The sequence below is a fragment of the Morone saxatilis genome, unplaced genomic scaffold, assembly GCF_004916995.1.
Source record: "Morone saxatilis isolate NCDOM2014 unplaced genomic scaffold, NCSU_SB_2.0 Contig0, whole genome shotgun sequence".
Taxonomy (NCBI): Eukaryota; Metazoa; Chordata; class Actinopteri; family Moronidae; genus Morone; species Morone saxatilis.
Genome location: NW_023339650.1, coordinates 14,441,855 through 14,464,588, shown reverse-complemented (window position 1 = coordinate 14,464,588; position 22,734 = coordinate 14,441,855). Strand labels below are relative to the sequence as shown.

At 41.7% G+C, this 22,734-nt stretch overlaps 2 protein-coding genes across 2 annotated transcripts in view; both read left to right on the top strand.

Annotated features, from left to right (window-relative positions):
- Window positions 1-7,469: 7,469 nt before the first annotated feature.
- On the top strand, window positions 7,470-18,774 carry LOC118320811 (tyrosine-protein kinase yes-like; the record flags this gene model as incomplete). The annotated part of the gene is given in 11 exon segments (XM_035651925.1): window positions 7,470-7,776; window positions 10,215-10,314; window positions 10,858-10,956; window positions 11,231-11,334; window positions 11,895-12,044; window positions 12,537-12,692; window positions 13,166-13,345; window positions 14,230-14,306; window positions 14,593-14,746; window positions 15,847-15,978; window positions 17,190-18,774. Coding segments are annotated over 11 exon segments (1,659 nt in total). The 3' UTR covers window positions 17,399-18,774.
- Window positions 18,775-18,892: 118 nt separating this feature from the next.
- enosf1 (enolase superfamily member 1) overlaps window positions 18,893-22,734 on the top strand; it is a 4,925-nt gene continuing 1,083 nt past the window's right edge. The window contains exons 1-12 of the mRNA XM_035651938.1: window positions 18,893-19,054; window positions 19,141-19,243; window positions 19,840-19,955; window positions 20,646-20,732; window positions 20,824-20,850; window positions 20,954-21,026; window positions 21,149-21,187; window positions 21,380-21,462; window positions 21,546-21,668; window positions 21,744-21,878; window positions 22,311-22,352; window positions 22,438-22,567. Of these exons, the coding sequence (XP_035507831.1) occupies window positions 18,926-19,054; window positions 19,141-19,243; window positions 19,840-19,955; window positions 20,646-20,732; window positions 20,824-20,850; window positions 20,954-21,026; window positions 21,149-21,187; window positions 21,380-21,462; window positions 21,546-21,668; window positions 21,744-21,878; window positions 22,311-22,352; window positions 22,438-22,567 (1,087 nt within the window). The 5' untranslated portion in view covers window positions 18,893-18,925. The remainder of the gene's footprint in view (window positions 19,055-19,140; window positions 19,244-19,839; window positions 19,956-20,645; window positions 20,733-20,823; window positions 20,851-20,953; window positions 21,027-21,148; window positions 21,188-21,379; window positions 21,463-21,545; window positions 21,669-21,743; window positions 21,879-22,310; window positions 22,353-22,437; window positions 22,568-22,734) is intronic.

Sequence of the window (22,734 nt, the reverse complement as noted above, 5' to 3'; positions counted from 1 at the left end):
CTTCTACGCTCGCTCTGTTAGATGTTGACGGTTCAAACACCCGGCCCTTGTTTTATGTGCTGACAAACGGATGATTGTAGAAGCACTTCCCAAAATAGCTCCCACTTACCCAAGACTCAGGTGCCAGTGTTCAGGTATTCCCATAAGACCTGTTATTCTAGAAAACGTGTGATGTTTGTTCTCTGGCAGCACAATAACTCACACGAGCACAACAGAGAGCTCAGGTTTAGTAAAATTTGTGATAACTCAGATTTCAAGACTCTCCAATCATTTCCACTGTATTTCATATTCCTCAAATCTAACTCCTTTAACTCTTTTCTTTGCTTTTAAACTGCTTTAAGCCTCCGGAGCAGTTTACTCCGAGCAACAAGAACCCATCACAGTGTAAATCTCCCTATGAGCCATTTATTGATGTTTCTGTGGACGCTCTGAGGCTTCACATCTGAAACATCACATGACATTCCTCCAGACCCAGTTTTTAACCCTTTGGCATCACAGGAATGTGGTAGATGGTGGCAGGCAGCATCTGTTGCCGATCTGAAGCCCAGTAAAGCTCCAGAGACCCTCCCTCCCCCCCTCTTTGTCTGCAGCCTCAGCGTCAGTCACTCACAGCTGTCCGGCGAGACGGAGGTTTCACTCAGACCTGATGGATGATGGATGATGGATGATGGAGGAAGCTCGGCTGCATGACTGATATCCGGCCAAATGTCAGCTTCATTAGAGTGTAGATAATCTAAACCCCAGGGGAGTGGAGGCTTTTTGAATAAGAGAGATGCTAGAAGGACAAATATATATATATTATATATATATATATATTTTAGAATCAACAAGGTTTATTTTACTAACACGCTAGATGAAAACTACGGTTGTAACTCTTCAGTTGGCAGCAGTGTTGTTTTTACCGTGAGGGAAGCTGCGGTCGGGGCGAGCTGGAAGTCCGTCAGATTGGGGAGTGCTGAGAGATTTTTCATTTAATGATGTCATACTAAATGCTATGCAACAAAGTAATACTCTGCCAAACCTCAAAAAGTAGAGCAAACCTCTAGTTACCAGATATATTTCACAATCTAGATCTACAACCAAACCACACATCCTGTTGGCCTACATGTGTCACTGTACAGTGGCAGCAGTTAGAGTTACTTTATATACTCTGGACACTCTAAACTCCCTAAAACACTTCAGTGTATTGGTGTAGGATAGATCCCACCTGCCTTGCTTTAATTGTGGTTGGAAACAAGGTTGTTTTACACATAATAGACTAATACACTATTCACAATAAATAGCAAAACTTCTTTCCTATCACAAATCCAAGTCACAAAGGTTGAAAGTCAAAAGTTTGTCTGATGGTTTTTATTAGGCCCGCTCAGCACCCCTACTTCCTGTATCCATGTTTCTGAGAAGCTGTAGTCAGTCTATGACTATTTTGGGATTTTATGAGCAAGCAAGCTACTCACATGTAAGTAAGCAGAGGTCAAATGAGTAGTTCAAATACACAGCAATCGTAGCTCCAGACAGGAACTATTGGGAAGAAAAGCTTGGAGCAGGAGAACCCCTTTTCCACTAAATTAGCACTGGTTCTTAAACCGGTTTCATTCAGGATTCGACAACACCGTCTGTAGCTGAATAGTGGCACATGGTGTTTAAAGCTTGAGGAACACCCTATTACTTGATTCATAAACCAACGTTGCATTGCAGGTGAACTTCAGTAAAAGTGTATTAAAGCTAAAGGCGTCTCTTTGTTTCCAACCACCAGGACTGTAAATGTAGATAACATGGCCCTCAAACACTGCAGCACTGTCAGCGTATTCAACTAAACTTTGTCTCTGCAGCCTTCTTTAAAATTCTGAACCATGACCCGCTGCAAGCTCCCAAACTTCATCATTCTAGCTATCAGCGAGCGTGAGAGAGAGAGAAAAAACCGTGCTCTCGTCTGTCTTATCAGCATTTTTTGAAGCCTGTGTGGAATTCTCACACTGTGGTCGGAGTGGGGGGAAGGAAAGCGTAGGCAGGTCGCTGATAAGGAGATTGCAGGTTAGAGTTATCACTGTAACAGAAGAATATGTAAAGTTTTGATTTTGTAGCTTGAGCACACAGAAGGACCGGTTCGAATAACTCAGATAAATGTTTTTCTCCCACAGCTGAAGATGGAAACGATGTGTATTTGGTACAGAGCTCCCTCCGGGCCTCTGCTGAAGGTTTCATAGAGGAATGCGTTGACTGAAATGAGGATTATATGAGCATGAAGCGGATAATAGTCGGCGTATGTTTCCGTAATAAGCCTTCAAACTGTGTATGTTCTTGGTGGAAACTAGCAGGGACAAGGGAGGTCGAGGGGCACAAGGAACCTCAGATGTTAATGGAGGACTCGGTCCCTCAGGGGGAACATCTGGAGCCTTCTAAAACATCAACTAATACATTTAGCTTTTATGTTTGTTATATTCACTCTTTGGTTGGTGCTAGGGCTCTTGCATGAAATGTGTAACAAAATGTGCTTATATTAGTCGATATGAGTTATTTCGATTTGTTTTCAGCTTCTTAAATGTGAGAATTTGAAGCTTTTTTCATTGTAAACTGAATATCTGTGGGTTTTGGAGTCTAGGTAGGACAAAATAAGACATTCGATGTCACGTTGGGCTGTACAAAACAGGCATTTTTCTGACATTTTATGCCAAGGCTTTTTTAAGGCCTGGACTTTCAAGTATTCATATGAAAGCAGGAAACTTGCTGCCATAGCTTGCTTTGTGTTAAACTAATCTTGCCAATTCCAAAAAAAAATAATAATAATCCTTTTCAAAGGGTCCATGAGCTGCTCTGTATATTCGTCTTCACCCTCCAATTCCAGCTGGGGTAGTTATCATGTTCCAGGCAGGTGTTGGCAAGTATCTGCTCTGCCCTTGAGCCAAACAATGAATCCCTTCCAGCTATTGGTTCGGTGGTAGCTGACGGATCAATCTGACCTGCCTTGGAGGAGGAAAACAAAGATAAAACTACTAAAAACTATAGAGAGAGATTAATACAATATAATACAAAAATACACAAACAGTAGGAAATGAAGCAGAAAAGGTTTTCTGTGAACTTATAGTATTTCAAATACTTGTATTCATTTTTCTGTGATTCACACTAAAGAAAAGGCCTCTGCCAGCACTGAATAAAAGAACACACATCTTTGTAATTAATATTTCACAGCCATGTTGGCTTAAGAAAGAGATTTTTTTTGTTGCCTGTAGTGGATCATCTCAAACAGTCTGTTCCAAATCACAATGCTTTGATTGAAGCTGAAAGAAAAGTCAAGCTTACTTTGTCCTCATTTCTATCTCTGTCTGTCAGAGAGGAGCCGCACTAAGACAATAGCACCACGCCTTTCCAATCAGATAGAGGAAGGAGCCTTGGCATATGCATGTTAGTATTTTGTGATGAGATGTCATTTAAACTCCTCACCTTCCTCTCTCATTGTTTTCTGTGTGGTTATAACTGGTGCAACTGGGAGTCCTCTCGAGGTTTGCATGCGATATGCTGTTGTAGGTCATGTTATCATCCTGGAGGCAGTGGGATGTTGTCCGCAATAAGAATAAGTTACTATAATTAGCAGCAAGGCAGATTTTCCTTGTGGTATTCACGGATCTGCTGTTCAGGAATGCTCTTGTGTTGAACTGAATAGACTTGGATATAAAAGACATTTAAGATCCACTCTCGCTGAGTCTGTCTGAACTGTTTTGGGTGTATTTATAAGATGTGGTGTGACACTTTTCTTTATCTTTGTTGCTTTAAATGCCACCCAAGACACATTATTTCTGCTTTATCATCTTTCACCTCATCCAGGGTCACTGCTTTCTCACTTTTGTGTTGCAATCTGAAGTGTGGACAAAAGCCATGGTGTCATTATGTGATGGCTGGCTGATTTAACCAATGTGGCACTGATAGTGGCTCTGGGCAAAGCCGGTCAGTATTGTATCATCTCAGCCAAGAGACCGTAAGAGCCCTCCAACAGAGATCCCTATCAGCTCTGAGACACATCTCACTGTTTGTGCTTTTCAGGCGAAATATCGAAGGTCCGTACAGGCCAAAAAAGACCATGTGCAGGTGGCGTCTGGGGTCGGCACCGTTTCAGCTCCAGGCCCTGGTGGTCACTCCTTTTTTTTTTTTTTTTCCTGTTATTATCCTCTTTGGGTAAATCCTCCATCCTCATAATCCTCCTAGTAGCTCAAGCTGGTAGAGCTGGCACTGTCTGCCTGGTTGCCCCCTCCCTCATTCAAACAACCTGCTGTTTCCCTCTCTGTTTCTCTCTTAGACTAGACTCTAAATCATTGTCTTCATGCCCACACAGCCATTAATAGGACTTTTATCAAAGTTATTCTGTTGCTTTTGCAGTGCTCCATGTGCACGAAAGGCAGTGATTTACCATATTTTATACATTTTACTTGAGTTTGAAACCTGCAAGATATGTGCATCCTTTGACTGCCATTACCTATTGAAGCCTGTAGAATATGTTACTTAATGGAATCAATGTAGTCTTGTGTTTATTTTAAAGGGTTTTATTTATTCATGGTTGCTCTTTGTCCACTTTGTCTACTGAAGTAAAACAACTAACAAACCATACACCGTACTGGACAAATTGTGGCCTGATGATGGCACAAAGAAAAAGTCAGTGTATCTCCAAAGTCATTAGAATTAATCCTCCGGGGATGCTGAATATCTGTAGCAAGTTTCACAACAATCCATCGAATAGTCGTTGAGATATTTCAGTCTGGACCAAAGTGGTGACACTGCCATAGAGCCAGACTGCTAGCATGGCTAAAAACCAACAAATCCTCTCTGTTGCAAAGCTTTATCCAACAAATGTTTGGTATTTTTCCACAGTAAATGACTAAACATATTGATTTTCATTATATAGTTATAGTTTATATAGAGAGATGACAGGAAATGAGGACAGAGAGATTACATGCAACAAAGGTTGGACGTGAACCAGGGACTTTGCAGGTCCTGCTTGGCACCTAAACCACTCCAACACCAGGGTTTGATTTTTTAAAACTTAGTTCAATCAACTAAGTGCATCAACATTAATCCTCACAGAAAAAGAAACATTATGCATAATTATTAAGCAAGCTTGACTTGGCTGAGATGGTACAGTACAGACAGGCTTTGCCCAGAGCTGAAGCGGTGTTTTCTTTTGACATCCAGGGACTTGAATTCTCTTTAAAAGGCTCCATAAGTTCAGCTCAGTATTTGTGCAGTTATGATAATTTTGGAAGAGTGATGTCACTTTTATGAAACGGCTGATGCCTTATTTTTGGAAGGGAAAAACATCCTCACTTTAAAATGCAAATATTCCTGGGACACCGTCCAGTATTTTATAGCGTTGTAAGTTCACTGCTGAGCCAACGAGCCGGGCTCTCGTCTGTCCGATGATGAAACACAAGCCCACCATAGTTGACTAAGCCGCTGAGACCTCTGCTTTCCACGACACTAGTTTTGTTTCGGGGTTAAAGGAAAGTTTGGCTCGGAAAAAGTCTTTTTTCCATGCCAACATTCTCGGCATATTGGCTCCAGATCTAACATCTGCGATTAGATTTATTGGTATATTCCTTTGAAGACATTTTTAAGAAATCTGTTTCATTTTGACACGTCTCCAGTGACTGACCACTCATAAAACGGTTTTGTAGAGGACGACTGGTGCTCAGCATGAGCTGTAACCTGCAATTTAACCGGTTGTACGGTTTTATTTGAGCAAAGTGTTCTGAATCTTTGGAAGGTTTCTGTGGTTTGTCCCCATTTTGTTGATTTCCTTGGCAGTTCAGCCGGAGAACTCGATGAACTCGCGATTGCGCCCCTCCTTCTCCGATGCAGAGAAATCCCTCCCACCTCGAAACATCAAGGCCACTGCTCCCAAATCAGTAAAAGGTGTATTATTGCTCTAGCAGATCCTCTTCTGTTCGCCGATGCATGATTGTGACCCTGTAATTCAGTGAACGGCTGCCCTCGTCACTGCTGTCACCAACTGTGCCACAAGGCTGCTCAGTAGCACGTGTTTGTTTAGTCTGCTTTCATACTCCACATCTTCCCCGCACTGAATAAAAGCTCCTATTTCGCTTCAATCCTCTATTGTTTTACTGTCTTGTAATGTGTCAGTGCCAATTAACCAAGTCTTAACTCGTTGAGCAGCTGTTGTTCTTGGAGAATGAAAAACGTTCTGATCTCCCCGAGCCCAGACTCCTTTATAAGCGTGTCTGATTGTCTCCACATTTTCCGGTCCTTCACCTCACAGAAGAATGCCTCAGTGTGACTCCGGCTAAATTACGTTAGGAGGAGGAATGACAACCACGCAGAAGGAGACACACCGATGTTTTAAATCTTATAGAGTGGTCAGGCGGAGGCGTGGACAGATTATGAGACAATGGGTCCCTTGGTACAGACGTGTAAAAGGCCCTCGAGCTCTCCAATGTCGGAGCGAGACACCCAGAACCGTTTCTGTAACATTCTCTCAGACTCAAAAGACACAAAAACAGCTTTACTTTTAGTCTGTTTTTGGTCGTTTTGTGTCTCTTTTTTTCCATTTTATGTCTCTTTGTGGACATTTCTATTACTGGTCTTGAGTCTCTTAGTAGTTGATGTCTTTGTAGTTGTTTTTAGTCTCTTTGTGTTTGTTTAGTGTCTCTTTATGGACATTTTAAGTTATTTTGTGGTAATTTTGTCTCTTTGTGGACATTTCTATGTTCCTTTGTGGTCTTTTTGCTTGATTACTTTATGGACATTTTAGGTCTCTTGTTGTCATGTCGTCATTCTGAGTCTGTAGTTGTTTTGCATCTCTTTGTTGCAATTTTTCATTTCTCATTTGATTAACTTTCCAACAAAGAATATTGATTATGACTTCATACAGAGACTCTGGTTATGGAACCCCCTACTCCTTCAGGTCCCTGGGCCTGTGCCCAGTAGGCCGGTTTAGTACTTCCTCCATGGGCTAAGGGTCCTCAAGAAAGGACTCTTTGAATGAAAAAGAAGAAAGAAGAAATGTATAACACAGAACCGATGCTGCCAAGAGTTGCTATTTTTCTCCATTTGAAGGCAGAATGGCTTTAGATTGGCTTTAATCTGTCATTTGTATGTAAACATTACATAATCGCCTTGTCTGTCTGTTTTGCACTTATCATACCTCAAAACATGCTTGCATACACACGTTTGCGTCGTGTGTGCTTTGAGTTGGATTTAATGTTTTCCCATATGTCCCAGTTAACACATGGCTTAAAGTCTTAGTGTTTGCAACAACTAAATGATTCACATGTTAACATCCGGGCATTACATTTTCATTTCATAACGCACGTTCCTACAGGCCTGATGTTGCAATCATTAATCCTGAACCTCTCTTCGCCCTCAACTTTATTTATGTACCATGAAGGCGAGTCATGAATTGAATGCTGTATTCTTCAATCTGCTTGCAGTAAGTTAACGGTTTTGAGTTGTGTCTGTCCACGCAGGGCGAGACGATGGGCTGCATAAAGAGCAAAGAGGACAAAGGCCCTACAATGAAGTATCGGCCAGAAAATTCCACGGTGTCAGACCCCAACGCCACCGCCACCACGCCTCACGTAGGTCACTACGGACCAGATCCCACCCAGCTGCAGCAGAGTCAGCCTCCCGCCTCCTCCTCAGGCTCTGGGGCTGTAAACTTCAACCACACCCTCACACCGTTTGGCGGCTCCTCGTCTGCCATGACTCCCTTTGGAGGGGCGTCGTCCTCCTTCTCTGGTCCCGTGTCCAACTCCTTCTCTGGCGCTGTCTCAAGTGAGTAGTGTTGTATTATAAGATGTATGTATGTACAATGCTGATAACGATATCACTGCTCAGTATTCATATTCAGTACAGAGGTTTTGGGGTTTTATTTTTTAAATGTATTTTTCTTATCTTCCAAGCGGCCACTTGTAATCTCTGTATTCTTCAATCTGCTTTCTGCAGTAGTATTCCCATAATGCTGTATGGTACTAAATCTTTAATATATATTTTTTTTACCATGGACGTGACTTGCTGCAGATGTGTAATCCATCATGTTTTTCATCATTTTAGTCATGCTAGTAGCTTGGCTATAGAGCTGGTGGTCAGCTGGTCCCCCGTGGGAATGAATCCGACTGACTTTGGTAATCCCAAATATTATTTATATCACCGACGTGTGGTTGAAATTTGTGGTTTTGAGTGAAATGACTCGACAACAACTAGATGGGTTGAAATTTTATGCATACATTTATGTCCCCCTCGGGATGAATTATAATACATTTGGTTGGTTTATTACCTTTTCATCTAGCACCATCACTTAGTCTGAAACTGGTTTATGAATAAACACCATCACCCTCAGCTCTATTTTGTGTTTAGTGCTTATTATCAAACGTTTGCATACAACATGCTAAACTAAGATGGTGATGATGGTAAAAAAAAATACCTGCTAAACATTAACATGTTAGCATTTTGAAAATGCTAGCATGCTGACATTAGCATTTGGCTCAAACTTTCATCAGTTTTGTCATTTTTCTTGTGTGGCACATGGCTTGTCTAACCAGTCTGCACATACAACTGCAGGGCCACACTACAACAAGGACAAAAATATCAAAACTAGAAACATACATAATGTTAACTGCAAAATGAGTAGCCTCTAAAACACATACAAACGCATGCAGAGCAGAATGGTCAGCAGTAACGTAAAGTAAGAATTATTTCTATTACAGTTAACAGTAAATGGGATAAAACATGCAAACATGCTTAACATTGAGCTTAACTTGATCAGCGTGCCGATCCGACATGTCATGTTCACAGCTAATGCCTCAGTCGTTGTTATTTCAACTGTTTAACAACGGTCCTGCTATCAGCTGTGGTCACTACAAATGTGCCTGAGCAGCTTACAGTGATCCTGAGAGCACAGAGATGAGATTGAACCCTCCTGTTTAGGTGGGATTTAGGATGTAATCCTCGACCATTTTGGATTATCTGATCTCAGAGGGAGGGGGGGGGCGAAGGTGACACTGCTGTGGTGTTTGCTTTCTGCGGGAGATAATGGGATTACTGTTGACAGCATTGTTGTCAGCGGTGGGTATATGAATGTCATCTGTCTGCGAGTGTGGCTGCACAGTCGGCTGGCTGTTTTACAGGATGTTGGCACAGGACGGGAAGATGAGTTGACTTCTGCCACGATTTACTGAACTCTTGCCTTGTAATGTTTCATTTGAGTTCATGTTAACAGTTATTGCCAAAAACACGTTTGATCATGACAGTTATGACCAGTCTTTTCAATTAAAAACTGGTTTGATATATCGACTTTCCTCCGGCTCGTGTCTGAGTGTCTGTCTAGTCACAGTCAGTGATGTAGTATGCATTATAGAATTATAAGCCAAAGAAAATCAATAGAGTATGAGCTCTCAGACGTTGGCGAGACAGATTTATTTTTAACTGGCCTTTAAACAGTCAAGCATAAACAAACCTGTTGTGTCCTGATATGCCCCCCCCACCACCACCCACTGCAGTGTTTCTCAAATGGGCGTACGCATTCCCCTAGGGGTACTTTGAAGTACTGCAGGGGGTTTGTGAGATTAAAAAAATCTCAGTCATACATAATTCCTTATATTGAATATTCCTGATGGTTAACTGCAGTAAAACTTCACAGAAGAAGAAGACGAAGAAGGAGGCAACAAATCCAATAAACAACAATCATGTTCACGATGATGTTTGTTCACTGTGAGCCTGTTTCGGTATTGAATGACATACAAATTCAAGGTAATGGATTTGTGGTGGAACAAAGCAACAATACAGCTGAAAACAAAGAAAGCGAAAACAGAGCCAACAAAAGCAAAAGAAACAGACTGCGCCACTCCCTGCCACCGAGAATGACAAGGATCTTCAGTGAGTCATGTTTCTCACTAAACTGTAAATGCAGCTTATCAAGAAGACGCAGTTCAGTGTAACTGCAGTGTCATCTTAGTGTTATTGCATGATGATGATACACACAAGTGTTTTTTTTTTTAATTTACAAGGTTGTTAAATAAATCAGACGCCGTGTTATTCCTCTTTATATTGGCTTTGTTTCCATCACGAATGTTTTGCTCTGCGTAGGGGGTACAGTAATGAAAAAAGTTTGAGAACCGCCGCTCTACATCATTGTGCTATTATGCGTTTATTCCCTTTAATAATCTTCTCGAGGCATTTATTCATCACACGTGGGTCTGTTTTTGTGTTTTCAGGTGGTGTTACGTTCTTTGTGGCCTTGTATGACTATGAAGCTCGAACATCAGATGATCTCTCGTTTAAAAAAGGAGACCGCTTCCAGATCATCAACAATACGTAAGCGTGTTCTTAGTTTCGGTTTATGTTGAATTTATCTAAATATGTCTCCATGCAGGTAGTTCAGCAGCGATTACCAGATGCCTCTCTTTCACGCCGTATTCCCGAACTGCACCTGTTACCTTGTGTATTTGAATTCATGAATGAGTTTGATTGCGACTTGTTTCCTCATGCTGGCTTTCTGCACAGTGCCGGGGATCTTTTATTTGATTCATGCTCTGGCAGAGATGTCGCCTGAGGTTATAGCATTGTAATGTAAAGTAGATTAGTCTCATTCAGTCCCCATTGCGACAGTGTTTTCCAGTCCCGGATTCATATGTTGAGGGCTTTTTTCCAAATCTGGAGGTTTAAATGAATCCAGAACTTAAAAGTGAGGCTGATTTTAAACCATTAAAGCCTTAAATTATTAACCATTAACCATTATTACCTGGTCTTCACCCAGCAGTGTCAATCAAGGCAGGATGTATGAGTACGAGGCCTTGGTTGACTGTTAAATGAACGAGCCATTTGTCTCACCTCTCCTGTGTCATTGTCCTCCTGCAGAGAAGGAGACTGGTGGGAAGCTCGCTCCATCAACACGGGGAGGAAAGGCTACATCCCGAGTAATTATGTGGCCCCTGCTGACTCCATCCAGGCTGAAGAGTAAGGCCTTGTTGCTGCTTCTTATAACCTCATTATCTACTGCGACTGCATTAGGAGACTAATAACGCTAGCATGAGCTCATCTCACGTGGTTTGCAAAAGTCCCAGTATTAACAGCTTCACAGCCCGGATGAAGCTTCATAATGTGATTTTGATGTTCTGAGCAACCACATCTAGTAAAGCTGTTACTGGTTTTCAACAGTCAGCTTCTCAGTCACCTCTTGCGTTTTGAACTTGGCAGGGGGTTTTTTTACGTATATGCTTTCTCTTGATAGGTGGTACTTTGGTAAAATGGGACGCAAAGATGCTGAGAGGTTGCTGCTGAATCCAGGGAACCATCGAGGAACTTTCCTGGTGCGAGAAAGTGAAACTACTAAAGGTGACCATCGCTTCTTCATAAACATTTTCTGCGTGGGCAATGTTAGCCTAGTGGCAGCTGGCGAAAATGTCTCGTTCTTTGATTAAAAAGTCAAAGGTTACAACCACTACAACTCCCAATGAGCATTTGGGAATTAAACCTGCAGCCTGCAATATATTTTTATTTAATAGAGCAACGTTTCAATCTGAGATTTTCAGTGCCTGACAAAGAAATTAAATTTATTGGGAGCTATCGGTGCAGTTTGCTGATCTTTTGTCTGCTCACAGTTTGTTTCTTGATGCAGCGCCTCTGAAGTGGTTGTGAATTTTGTTCTGTGGAGTATTTAAAACCAATTCTCCACACCAGACTGATGGGAGGAAAAATATTTCCTCAGAAACAATGAGAGTTTCTATGTCGAGGAGAATAAAAGACATCATTAAAAGACAACTGGGAATTTCCAGTGGTAAAAAAATGGTCACAGAACCAGCGTCTCATCCTACTTCACAATTCTGGCACCACTCGGTCCAATCATTGGCGCTTTTGTTTAGCTGGATGAAGAACATTTCCCTCGTCTCCTCCAGGTGCTTATTCTCTCTCCATACGAGACTGGGATGAAGCCAAAGGAGACAACGTGAAACACTACAAGATCCGCAAGCTTGACAACGGGGGATACTACATCACCACACGAGCACAGTTTGACACATTACAGAAGCTTGTCAAACACTACACAGGTATGTGCTATGTAATGTTCCCTGCTCGCTCTCTTTTTCTGTCTTTACCCATTCATTATTCATCTCAGTCTTTCATCACACCTTAAAATTACTCTCAGTGGCACCCGCTGCTCTGTGCTACCTGCAATAGGCCCCAGAGTGTTACCAAGGGAGATGAATAGCCTATAATTTTAATAACAATTGATGGTCTTGAGTGTCCCTACTCATTTGCAGCCTGAGGAGGGTTGAGGTTAAAAATCTGTGATCCTACTTCCTTTCAGTCTGACTCTGGAGAGGGTTTTGGTGTGTTAGAAAGCCACTTCATCTCATTTATATTTCATCAGAGTTAGTATAAGAGTACAAATTCATCCACATCAAATGGAATGAATTGATGCATGAAAGAGGACCGACTTTAAAACGCTGTACCCCGCTGGTTGAAAGACTCATGTTGGTGTGTGTGGCACTGCTGGGTGTAATGTAACGTTTTGATCTCCACGTCTCGCTTTATCGCAGAGCACGCCGATGGGCTTTGCCACAGGCTGACCACCGTGTGCCCCACGGTCAAGCCTCAGACCCAGGGGCTTGCTAAAGACGCCTGGGAGATTCCCCGGGAGTCCTTGCGACTGGAGCTCAAACTGGGCCAAGGCTGCTTTGGAGAAGTCTGGATGGGTAAGAGCGAGACAGATAAGACACGCAGGAACATGTTTGGAAAATTCTTTCTGGTGTCATGTATTTGATAAGTATTCCGTTGTAATTATCCAGATAGGGAAATGCAGACATTATGTGCATAAACCAAACACATACAAACACTCTGAAGCCTATATTTATTGTGTCTATATTTGTCCAAACTTGGGAATTATCCACTTCCTGCAGTTGCTTCCTCTGTTTGTTATATTCTGTCTATCTCCAGAGGTCGTCTCACTCAGGAGGACAGCTCCAGCCAAATTTATTTGTTGCTTTGTGAACTGTGAGCTCGTATCCGCTCATCCCAGGGATTTTTTCGCGAGGAGTGCATGCATGACAGCACATGTCTGAGCAATTACAAGACCTAATTAATGATATTGTCCTGCTCCCACCCCATTAACAACACTGATTACCCCTGCGGCTTGTGGGTTTTTCTCTCCCTATCTTTCTCTTTGCAGGCACATGGAACGGTACCACTAAGGTGGCCATTAAGACACTGAAGCCGGGCACCATGTCACCTGAGGCCTTCCTCCAAGAGGCTCAGATCATGAAGAAGCTCAGACATGACAAACTGGTGCCTCTGTACGCTGTGGTGTCTGAGGAGCCCATTTATATTGTCACAGAATACATGGCCAAAGGTACAGGGCAGATACTTGACACATACCTGAAAAAACCTATAGCTCCATACTGGCATATTTGATTAGCAATTAAAATGATTTTCTGAGAACTCTCCCTGGAGAATAACAAGACTCAGCTGTTTCCTGTTACATGACACTGATGAGGTCTATTTTTAAAGGAAAGCAAAAACAACATTCAAGCCTCAGCCTGTAGACTTTTCAGGCACAAAATTGATCACGCAGCCTTGGTTTTTTTCTGACACGGCACTGATGTCAGCTATACGCATGGTGCTTTCCTTAAAGGAGAAATGTAAATTTTATGGGTGTTTTAATTAATATGCTGTACGGATTGAAAGTCCTTGAAAGTCCCTTGAGGTTCCCCAAGGCCTGAATCTGGGATGTTTAATTGAAAACTGCAGTAGTTTTGTGGGAGGTTTTCATAGCTTCAGCTGCAGTGCGTTTTTTTTTTTGTTTTTTTTTCAGGCTTTTATGAGTAATTAGATTTATGTTTGTGTAAATGTTAACTCTATGACATTTGCCTCGCTGTGCTGCATGCATGTATAAATGTCTGCAGTTTGCTGATCCACAGTTTTCTAGGATCTCACAGCGCGACGGCTGTAGTATTTTCCACAGTTCCTCTACACTACTATTCATGCAGAAAATACTTAATCTGATCTGGCAATAAATGAGAAGATGTCACTATGAATCACATACCAATTCACAGCTTTAATTTAATATTCAGTTTAATTTTCCAATCAGGTGTGGCGAGGAAGGAGGGCTTAATTGAAATATTTAACATTTCATATAGTAGCACATTGGTATGCAGGTTGAGTCACAGTCCTTTTATTGCTCCTACAGTATATCACGGCTGCATTTATGACTTCTCACTGTCGCTGTTTTTATAGGAAGCTTGCTCGACTTCCTCAAAGAGGGTGACGGCAAATTCCTGAAGCTTCCCCTGTTGGTGGACATGGCTGCACAGGTGAGACTAACCACAAATACCTGTTTTTTGTTTCACGAGTGCATAATTTCGTGTCAGTGAATTGTGCTTTTTAAGTTTTATTTTAAGCCTCAGATTTTAAAAAAAGAACGACAGCCTCGGGTAAACATGTCTTCCTCTCCCAGATTTGGCACACTTTGCTTTTGTTCTTTCGTTGTTAGCCTCATCTTCATGCCTGACAGAGGGCTTGATGTTCTGAGCGCGAGAAGCTAAAAATTATTTGCTGGAGCGGCCGTCATGAGACGCTGTCAAATGTTTTCGCTTTTAGATCGCTGACGGCATGGCTTTCATCGAGAGGATGAACTACATCCACAGGGACCTGCGCGCTGCTAACATTCTCGTGGGCGACAACCTGGTGTGCAAGATCGCCGACTTTGGTCTGGCCAGGTTGATAGAGGACAATGAGTACACGGCGAGGCAAGGTGGGTACACACACACACACACACGTAGACTGTGTGAGTCACAGGTGAAAGAGGTGTCAGGGTGGAAATGGATAGAGCAGTGACCTCACAGCAAGGACGACTCCCTGTTGTCTCCTATCATGGTGAATTAGGATAATAGTGGAAACCAGATGCTCCTGTTCAATTTGATTAGTTGCGCTTTTCACACGCTGGGAGAACTCATCTCACTCCCATGGGCTGGTCTCACCCAAATTACTAAAACAAATCTCACTTACCTGTAGTGGTATCTAGCTATGGGGACTATTTTGGTCTTATTTACCCACGTTTTCAGATTTCTGATTCAAACCTAATTCAGTGGAGGTCTCAGTATCGAACAAAACAGTACCCGACAACAAATTCAAATCCACAGATGTGAGGAATTTACATAAAGACTGCATCTTCACAGCAAGATTTGTGAATGATTTAGCATTACCAAAACATTGTTTCTGGAAAGACACGTTGATTAATTGCATTAGCATAATTTCATTCACTCCCCCCCATTGTACTAGAGTGGTGGCAGAAATAAACCTGAGCACAAAACGAAACAAGACAAAAAGGACCTGTATCCAATAAGCATTTATGGATCTGTATCCAGATTTGTATTTCATTTCATAAAAAACCAAAACAAATGTATCACCATCCTGGTTATAACTGTATGGTTAGATACTGTGGCGTCTGTGGGAAATAACTGCTCACTGTTTTATAGATGTGGTAGTTCTGTGCTTATGTTTACCATTACTGATTTATTGCCTTTATATGATGACTCAGAAACATTTCCAAATAACATATTGTCTTGCTAGGACGTGTGGAAATCCACTCTAGTGATTTAATGTGGGTGAACTGACCATTTAAACACAAGATCCTTAATAATGTCCTTTAAACTAAAGTGTATCTTAAATCTGGAGTTCTCTCAGGGTGCATTTATAAGCCTGCGTGGACGTGAATACCAAAACATGATGTGATCTTAATGATGTCATTGTGGGTCACTATGGCCATTGTGATTTCCGGGAAACAAGGGCTGAGATGAAGGCATACGCCCTCTAGTGGAATCACCTCACCCCTCTCCTCTCCGTCACACACAGGAGCCAAATTCCCTATTAAATGGACGGCCCCGGAGGCGGCTCTGTACGGCCGCTTCACCATCAAATCAGACGTCTGGTCCTTTGGGATCTTACTCACCGAGCTTGTCACCAAAGGCAGAGTGCCCTACCCAGGTAAGTGACAGTGACATACCGGATGTGGAAAAAAACAAAGCATCCAAGGTGGAGCGAGAGGGCGGTGATTCACGGTCGGAGTTATCAGCTTTCAGTCTGTCAGTAGACGTCAAGCTGGCGTGCTTGTTAATGTCGGAGGATGAAGTGAAGCTGTCTGACATTGTCTGTGCTGGTTGTTTATGCCTCTGCAGGGGTAACAGTGACATCCACACACACACACTGATATCCTTACACACACATACACACATTTGAGATTAGATGAGACCATCTGGTGGAGGACGATCAGGAGATTGAACACCACTCTTGTTTATAACCATCTGCCAGACTGATATTGCCCTGGGGAGCAGTGCCTGCAGTGTGTTGCACCACCTTCACACAGCTCCACTTCCTTTCAAATGTAGCGCTGAAACAACTAATAGATTAGTTTATTGACAGAAAATGAATAAAAAAAACAATTTGGATAGTTGATTTCAGTCACCATTTTGGGAAAAACATACAGTATATTCGCTTGCTTGCTGAAAACTAGATGAGAAGATCAATAAACTCTCATGTCTGGACACTAGATATGAAGCTACAGCTAGCAGCCCATTAGCTTAGCATCTCTACCTGTCATTTGTTCAATCTGCACAAAAACTGAAGCGTAAGAATGACAAGTTGTGGTTTTAGGCAAGATTATGTGCCGGACTATTTCTTGGCTTGGCTGCAATGAATTTGTGTAGCCATGAGGTTGCCAGGCAACAAACAGGGACTTCTTACACTTTTGTACGTGATAATTATTAATGTTTAGAGATGCTGGTAGGTGACATTGTTACCTTCAGACAGAGGCTAGCTGTTTCCCCCTGTTTCCAGTCTTTATGCTAAGCTAAGCTAACCGTCTCCTGGCTGTAGCTTCAAATTTGGTGAACAATGATGAGAGCAGCATCCACCCTCTCATCGAACTCTCTGCAAGAAAGCAAACACAGTCAATTTCCCAGAATCTAGAGACTATTCATATCATTTATTATTAAAAACGAACAAATATTTTGCTTGTGAGATAAGTCAATAAAGAAAATGACAGCCCTAATCTGATCTATAGTCTGGAAAACATACACATGAGCTCCTACGAGTTTCCTTATCTGACTGGTATTCCTCTATTTTCACTCTAGAAACCTAAAGAAAACAATTAATTAAAAGCTCTGACAGTCCTTTCTGCCTCCCGTCCCCCCCCTCAGGCATGGTGAACCGTGAGGTACTGGAGCAGGTGGAGCGGGGCTACCGCATGCCCTGCCCCCAGGGATGCCCCGAGTCCCTGCACGAGATGATGAAGGTCTGCTGGAAGAAGGACCCGGACGAGAGGCCTACTTTCGAGTACCTCCAGTCCTTCCTGGAGGACTATTTCACCGCCACAGAGCCACAGTACCAACCTGGAGAGAACCTATAGCCTGCCTGCTGCGTATCCCTACGCCTGGGAGCAGACTTGCTTAAAGACAAAGAAGACGTCAGCTCTTAATTAAGTCGCCTGGAAACCAACCAGTCGCATAAACCACTACTTGCTCTACCCATTCTTGATTTTTTATTTCTTTCAGCGTCCGCCACCATTTCATTTTCATATTTTATTTGTTTTCATACTGGTACTACGGAAGTCTTAGCTGTGTGAAATGTGGGTTTTTATCACTATGTACAATAATGACTGAGGTAACAAAGAAACATTTCTGTTTTTAAATACATGTTTCGATATAACACAGTGTGTTGCTGTGAAATAAGCTGTGATATGTAGCTGTGTTGAGAATGGCAGTCCAACTGTTATATATGGAGAGCTCACACTCCATTTGCCTCCAAATTGTACTCTTTTGTGGTGAATTGGTAAATTATGCATCAAAACGATTAATTATTAACAGAGATAATATATTAAACTAATAGGGAGAAGCTCTCAGGGGACTGGTTCTCATTATCACAGTACATTTGACAGTTATTTAAAAAATAAATCCCACACAGCTTAACTTTAGTTCATCAGCTACGGTGCAATTCTTTCTATGTGTGTTACAAATGGGCAACTAGAGTGAGACTGTGACATGGTCTTTTATGCTTTTTTAATCTTTTACAATGCATTTGTTTTATATTATGTTATTTTACGTTCCTTTGTTATCATAAAAATGTACTCATATCACATGGACATGGTTTTATAGCTTCGTTTGAAGACTTTTTCCATACTGTCCATCATCATCTTTTTTTTATAACAGTGCCATCATTCTTTCTGTCCCTCACTGCCCCGGGTTATATAATCTCACTGTGATCACTGCAGCCACATGCTTACATAAAGACAGCCTGTGTAACGTGACAGTGAGTTAAACAGTGATGGAACTCGTGGACTTGTGGCTTTTTGCCAGACCAAGAATGGCACTTCACGTGTGAAATGTCTGCCAAACCGAGGACACGGGATGATTTTAGTGGCTATAAAAACTCTTTCTAAAAGTGGAAATCATGAACAAAGCCGCCAAATAAGTTGGAAACAACCATTTTATCTTCTAAAATGTGACTGACCAAGAACTTGGGACTCTTTTTCGTGTTTATGTATCCAAGGTGGCTCTGTAAAGACCATTTATATTGCAATGATTACAGTTTTTTACAGTGATTTTATCTTTGCATATTGCTCCTGTATGGACTCATTGGGACAGTATTATGATGGGAATAACACCAATTGACGCCTGAGCTTGTAAAGAAGGGCTTTGTATATTATAAAAATCCTCATTTTATAAGATTATTAATAAAACGAGCAAGATTGCAAAATATATTTGGGGAGGGAGGTAGTGGGTGCAGACTCATCTGAGTGAATTTGTACAATAAAGACGTGATTTTAAACAGTCCAGTATTGGGGGGGTTTTTTTGTTTTGATTTGTCTCTTTAAATGTTCCAGGTGACTAATGTTTAAACCAATGACTGGCTGAGGTGGGTGGGATCTACTGATTCAATGCAACAGTGCCTTGAATCACAAGACAAGTGCAGTCTCAGCGCCAAAATGTTGCACAAAATTCTAAATTTGACAGTCAGGGATGTGAGATTCCCGACATCTTTGGAGCAGCACGGCTCAGATGCGATGGTGAGGACATTTCTGCAGTTTGTAGCAATAATCTGAATATATGTGTTGTGCTTACATGCATGAACTTGAAGTGAATGCCTCTGCAGCACACCGACCCCGATTATTCGGCCGCGTATGTGGTGATCGACACGGACTGCGGGTTGAAAGGCTTCGGCCTCACGTTCACTCTGGGGAAGGGGACAGAGATTGGTGAGATGTGTACATTGTGACACTGTGGCTTCATTACTCGACCACCACAACTTCACAAACAGTGTTGCTGCTGCGTTCAAGTGCTCCAAATAAGCTCCGAATTTCCACTTCCTGCATCGAGCTTCTTGCAAATTCCATGAATTGTACTTGTGAATTGGATTAAAGGGCTGTTGGTTGAAATAATGCACAGTGTATATATCAGCTAATTAAATTAAATACCCAATCCTACTGTGTAAATAATAAATGTGTCTTTTAATTACATAGTATTAAATATTAAAGACTCCCGCAGCTCTTACAACCAAAGCAATTTATAAAACATAAATAATACAGATACACAAATATATGTAATACTTAATAACAATAATAATAATCTGCATTTAAGTATTAGAAAGGTTTTCAAATTCTGATTCTATTTTAAAATAACTATTATTTTCTTACACGCTTGTGAAGTTGAACCTCACACCGCCACCTTGTGGTCATTTTTATTAAAGACAATACAACCAGTGTAAAGACTCCTACAGATAAAGTATGGCACATATATGAGTATAAATGTAAAACTGTTTAGAGGCTGACTTTAGTTGATTGTGACCCTGCAGTGGTGTGTGCTGTGGAGGCCCTGGCAGGACTGGTTGTTGGGAAATCCCTGCAGGAGATTGTGAGCGACTTCCGTGGATTTTACCGCCTCCTGACCAGTGATAGCCAGATGAGATGGGTAAGAACAAGTGCACAAGCAGTGAAAAGCCCATTACTGATATCAATATTTATAACAATCACAACAGTTCATACATAAATATCATATAACATAAAAAATAATGATTCACATCTTCTTATCTTGTCATAGATTCTTTAACTACATTTATTCTTATTCTTTAATAAGATATCTCTCTTCTGTCTCCTCATCTAGAACATTATAATTCATGATACTTAAAATAAAAGGCACATAAATCCTGTTTGGTTAGTAATTTCAAGTTTGAAATCATTCTGTATGTGATCATGGCTTGTTGCTGCAAGGTGCACTGCTGAAATGTTCCCATGTAATATTACTGGTACACACAAGTCCTCTAATCTAGTTTCTGAAGGTCCTAAAGTGCTGAGACGAGTAGATGTGAGGCATTCAGGATTTTTGAGTAGTCACAGGTGCGTGCAGAAGAGGTCCTTCTGATACAAAAAAGCCTTTTATAATGGGGTCTTAAAGTCCTGGTTAATAATACGTTTTAAAAATTCTGCCCACCAATCCTGTTTTAATTACAGTTTTTTTTTTTCTTACAGCAGGTTTTAATTTGGCTGTTTTTAACATTCTGCCTCTTTAATTTTGTTGCATACTCCAGTTAAGCATTTATTTTTTTCAGCACTACTCAAAATAGTTGTCAATGTTGACTTTCTAAACTCTTGTCTGAACCAGTTAGGCCCAGAGAAAGGAGTGACTCATCTGGCCACTGCTGCAGTCCTGAATGCTGTGTGGGACCTGTGGGCGAGAGCAGAGGGAAAGGTGGGACAGGCATTATTAGAAAAACACAATTTTCCCTCACAGGTATGATACTTCATGACTCACAACCCTGTTTGTCGTCATTTTCCTGCAGCCGCTGTGGAAGCTGCTTGTTGACATGGTGAGTCACAGGAAATATAGATGTTGGATTTATGTCCTGGATGTGATTGCAAGGGAAATAACATGTCTTATTTATGTATGTGTGTGTGTGTGTGTCAATTCAGGATCCCAAGCAAATTGTGTCATGCATTGACTTCAGATACATCACCGATGTGCTCACAGAGGATGAGGCTCTAGGTGAGACCGGTTTCTGACGTACAGTTTATGTCCAGAACAGTTTGGGAAAGAAATTTCTCTTATTTGTAAGTGCATTGTTACTCAAAGCAAGACACTCTTTCTGCTTCTCTTTTCTAATTCAGACATACTTGTGAAGGCACAGAAGGGAAAGCAGCAGAGAGGTGAGCACACTAAAAAGAGTCATTAATTACATAGCTGAATGGGGGTTTTGCGGAACGGAATTGCCTCTTTAGAAACTAACAGGAGTGCTTTTAGCCTTCATAATAGGCCCCTGCACTGCATGATTGCGCTATTAAAACACGCTTCTCCTCGAGTGTTTATTACCTGTGTGGACTGCTTCTTTCGCCTGCCAGAGGATCGAATGCTGAGAGAGGGTTACCCTGCCTACACCACCTCCTGTGCGTGGCTCGGATACTCGGACCAGCAGCTCAAACAGGTCTCTGTGCTATAAAATGCTTCTCATTTCTCTGGCTGGACAAATTATTCTCAAATAACCACGACGGTTGTGTGTTTCTGAAGCTCTGCACAGATGCACTGAAAAGCGGTTGGACCAAGTTCAAGGTGAAAGTCGGTGATGATCTAGAGGACGACATACGCAGGTGCCGCCTCATAAGGCAAATGATTGGAGCCAATAACACTTTGGTACGGTTGTTTATACTCCCGACCTTGTCTTTACACCAGGAAATAATGGTATAATAAAGTGTTTTTTTGCGTTAGATGATCGATGCCAACCAGAGATGGGACGTAGCCGAGGCCATTAGCTGGGTGTCCAGGCTGGCTGAGTTCAAACCGCTGTGGATCGAGGAGCCCACGTCTCCAGATGACATCCTGGGTCACGCTGCTATCTCCAAGGTGAGAGAGAAGTTTGATTTTACAGCTTGTGTTTGTGTGTTGAAGATGTGGAGGCCCCCCCATTCTTCAGTATAGTAAGGCCGGAGGACTCCTTTTGTAGTTGGTTTGAGTGTCTCTGTGATAATGTAGTCTCTTTTAAAGTTATTTTGTGGGGTTTCTTTTGTCGTTTTGCATCTCTTTGTAGTTGTTTTGTATGTCTGGTCATTTTGCATGTTTTTTTTAGTTGTTTTGGGTGTCTTTGTGATGATTTTTGTTTCTTTGTAGTCATTTTGTATCCCTTTGTAGCAATATTTCTGTTTGTAGTTATTTTTTAGTCTGTTTTTAGCTTTAGCAGCTCTTTGCCTTCTGGGCCCCTGGACCTGTGCCCTGTAGGCCCATTCAGTAATCCATCCATGGTTGAAGACTAATAAAAGATTTATTTTGTTGTTGCAGGCTTTGGCTCCACTTGGGATTGGTGTGGCATCAGGAGAACAGGTCAGAGCTCGAGTTTATTCTTGCATACGTATTGCTGCTGCTAATGAAATCATAGTTTCTAGTTGGGCAACTGTTTCCTCTCCAGTGTCACAACAGGGTGATGTTTAAGCAGTTCCTCCAGGCCTCGGCCCTGCAGTTTGTCCAAATAGACAGCTGTCGGCTGGGCAGCGTCAACGAGAACCTGGCTGTGCTGCTGATGGCCCACAAGTTCCAGGGTAAACCTCAAGGCATGACAACATGCAACACTCACAAGAGGAACATATGGAGCTCCAAAAGAGAGTTAGATAATACTGTTAAATAATTTAAAAGGAGAGATATATATATATATATATATATAGATATATATATATATATATATATCTATGTCTTTAATCTCCAAATA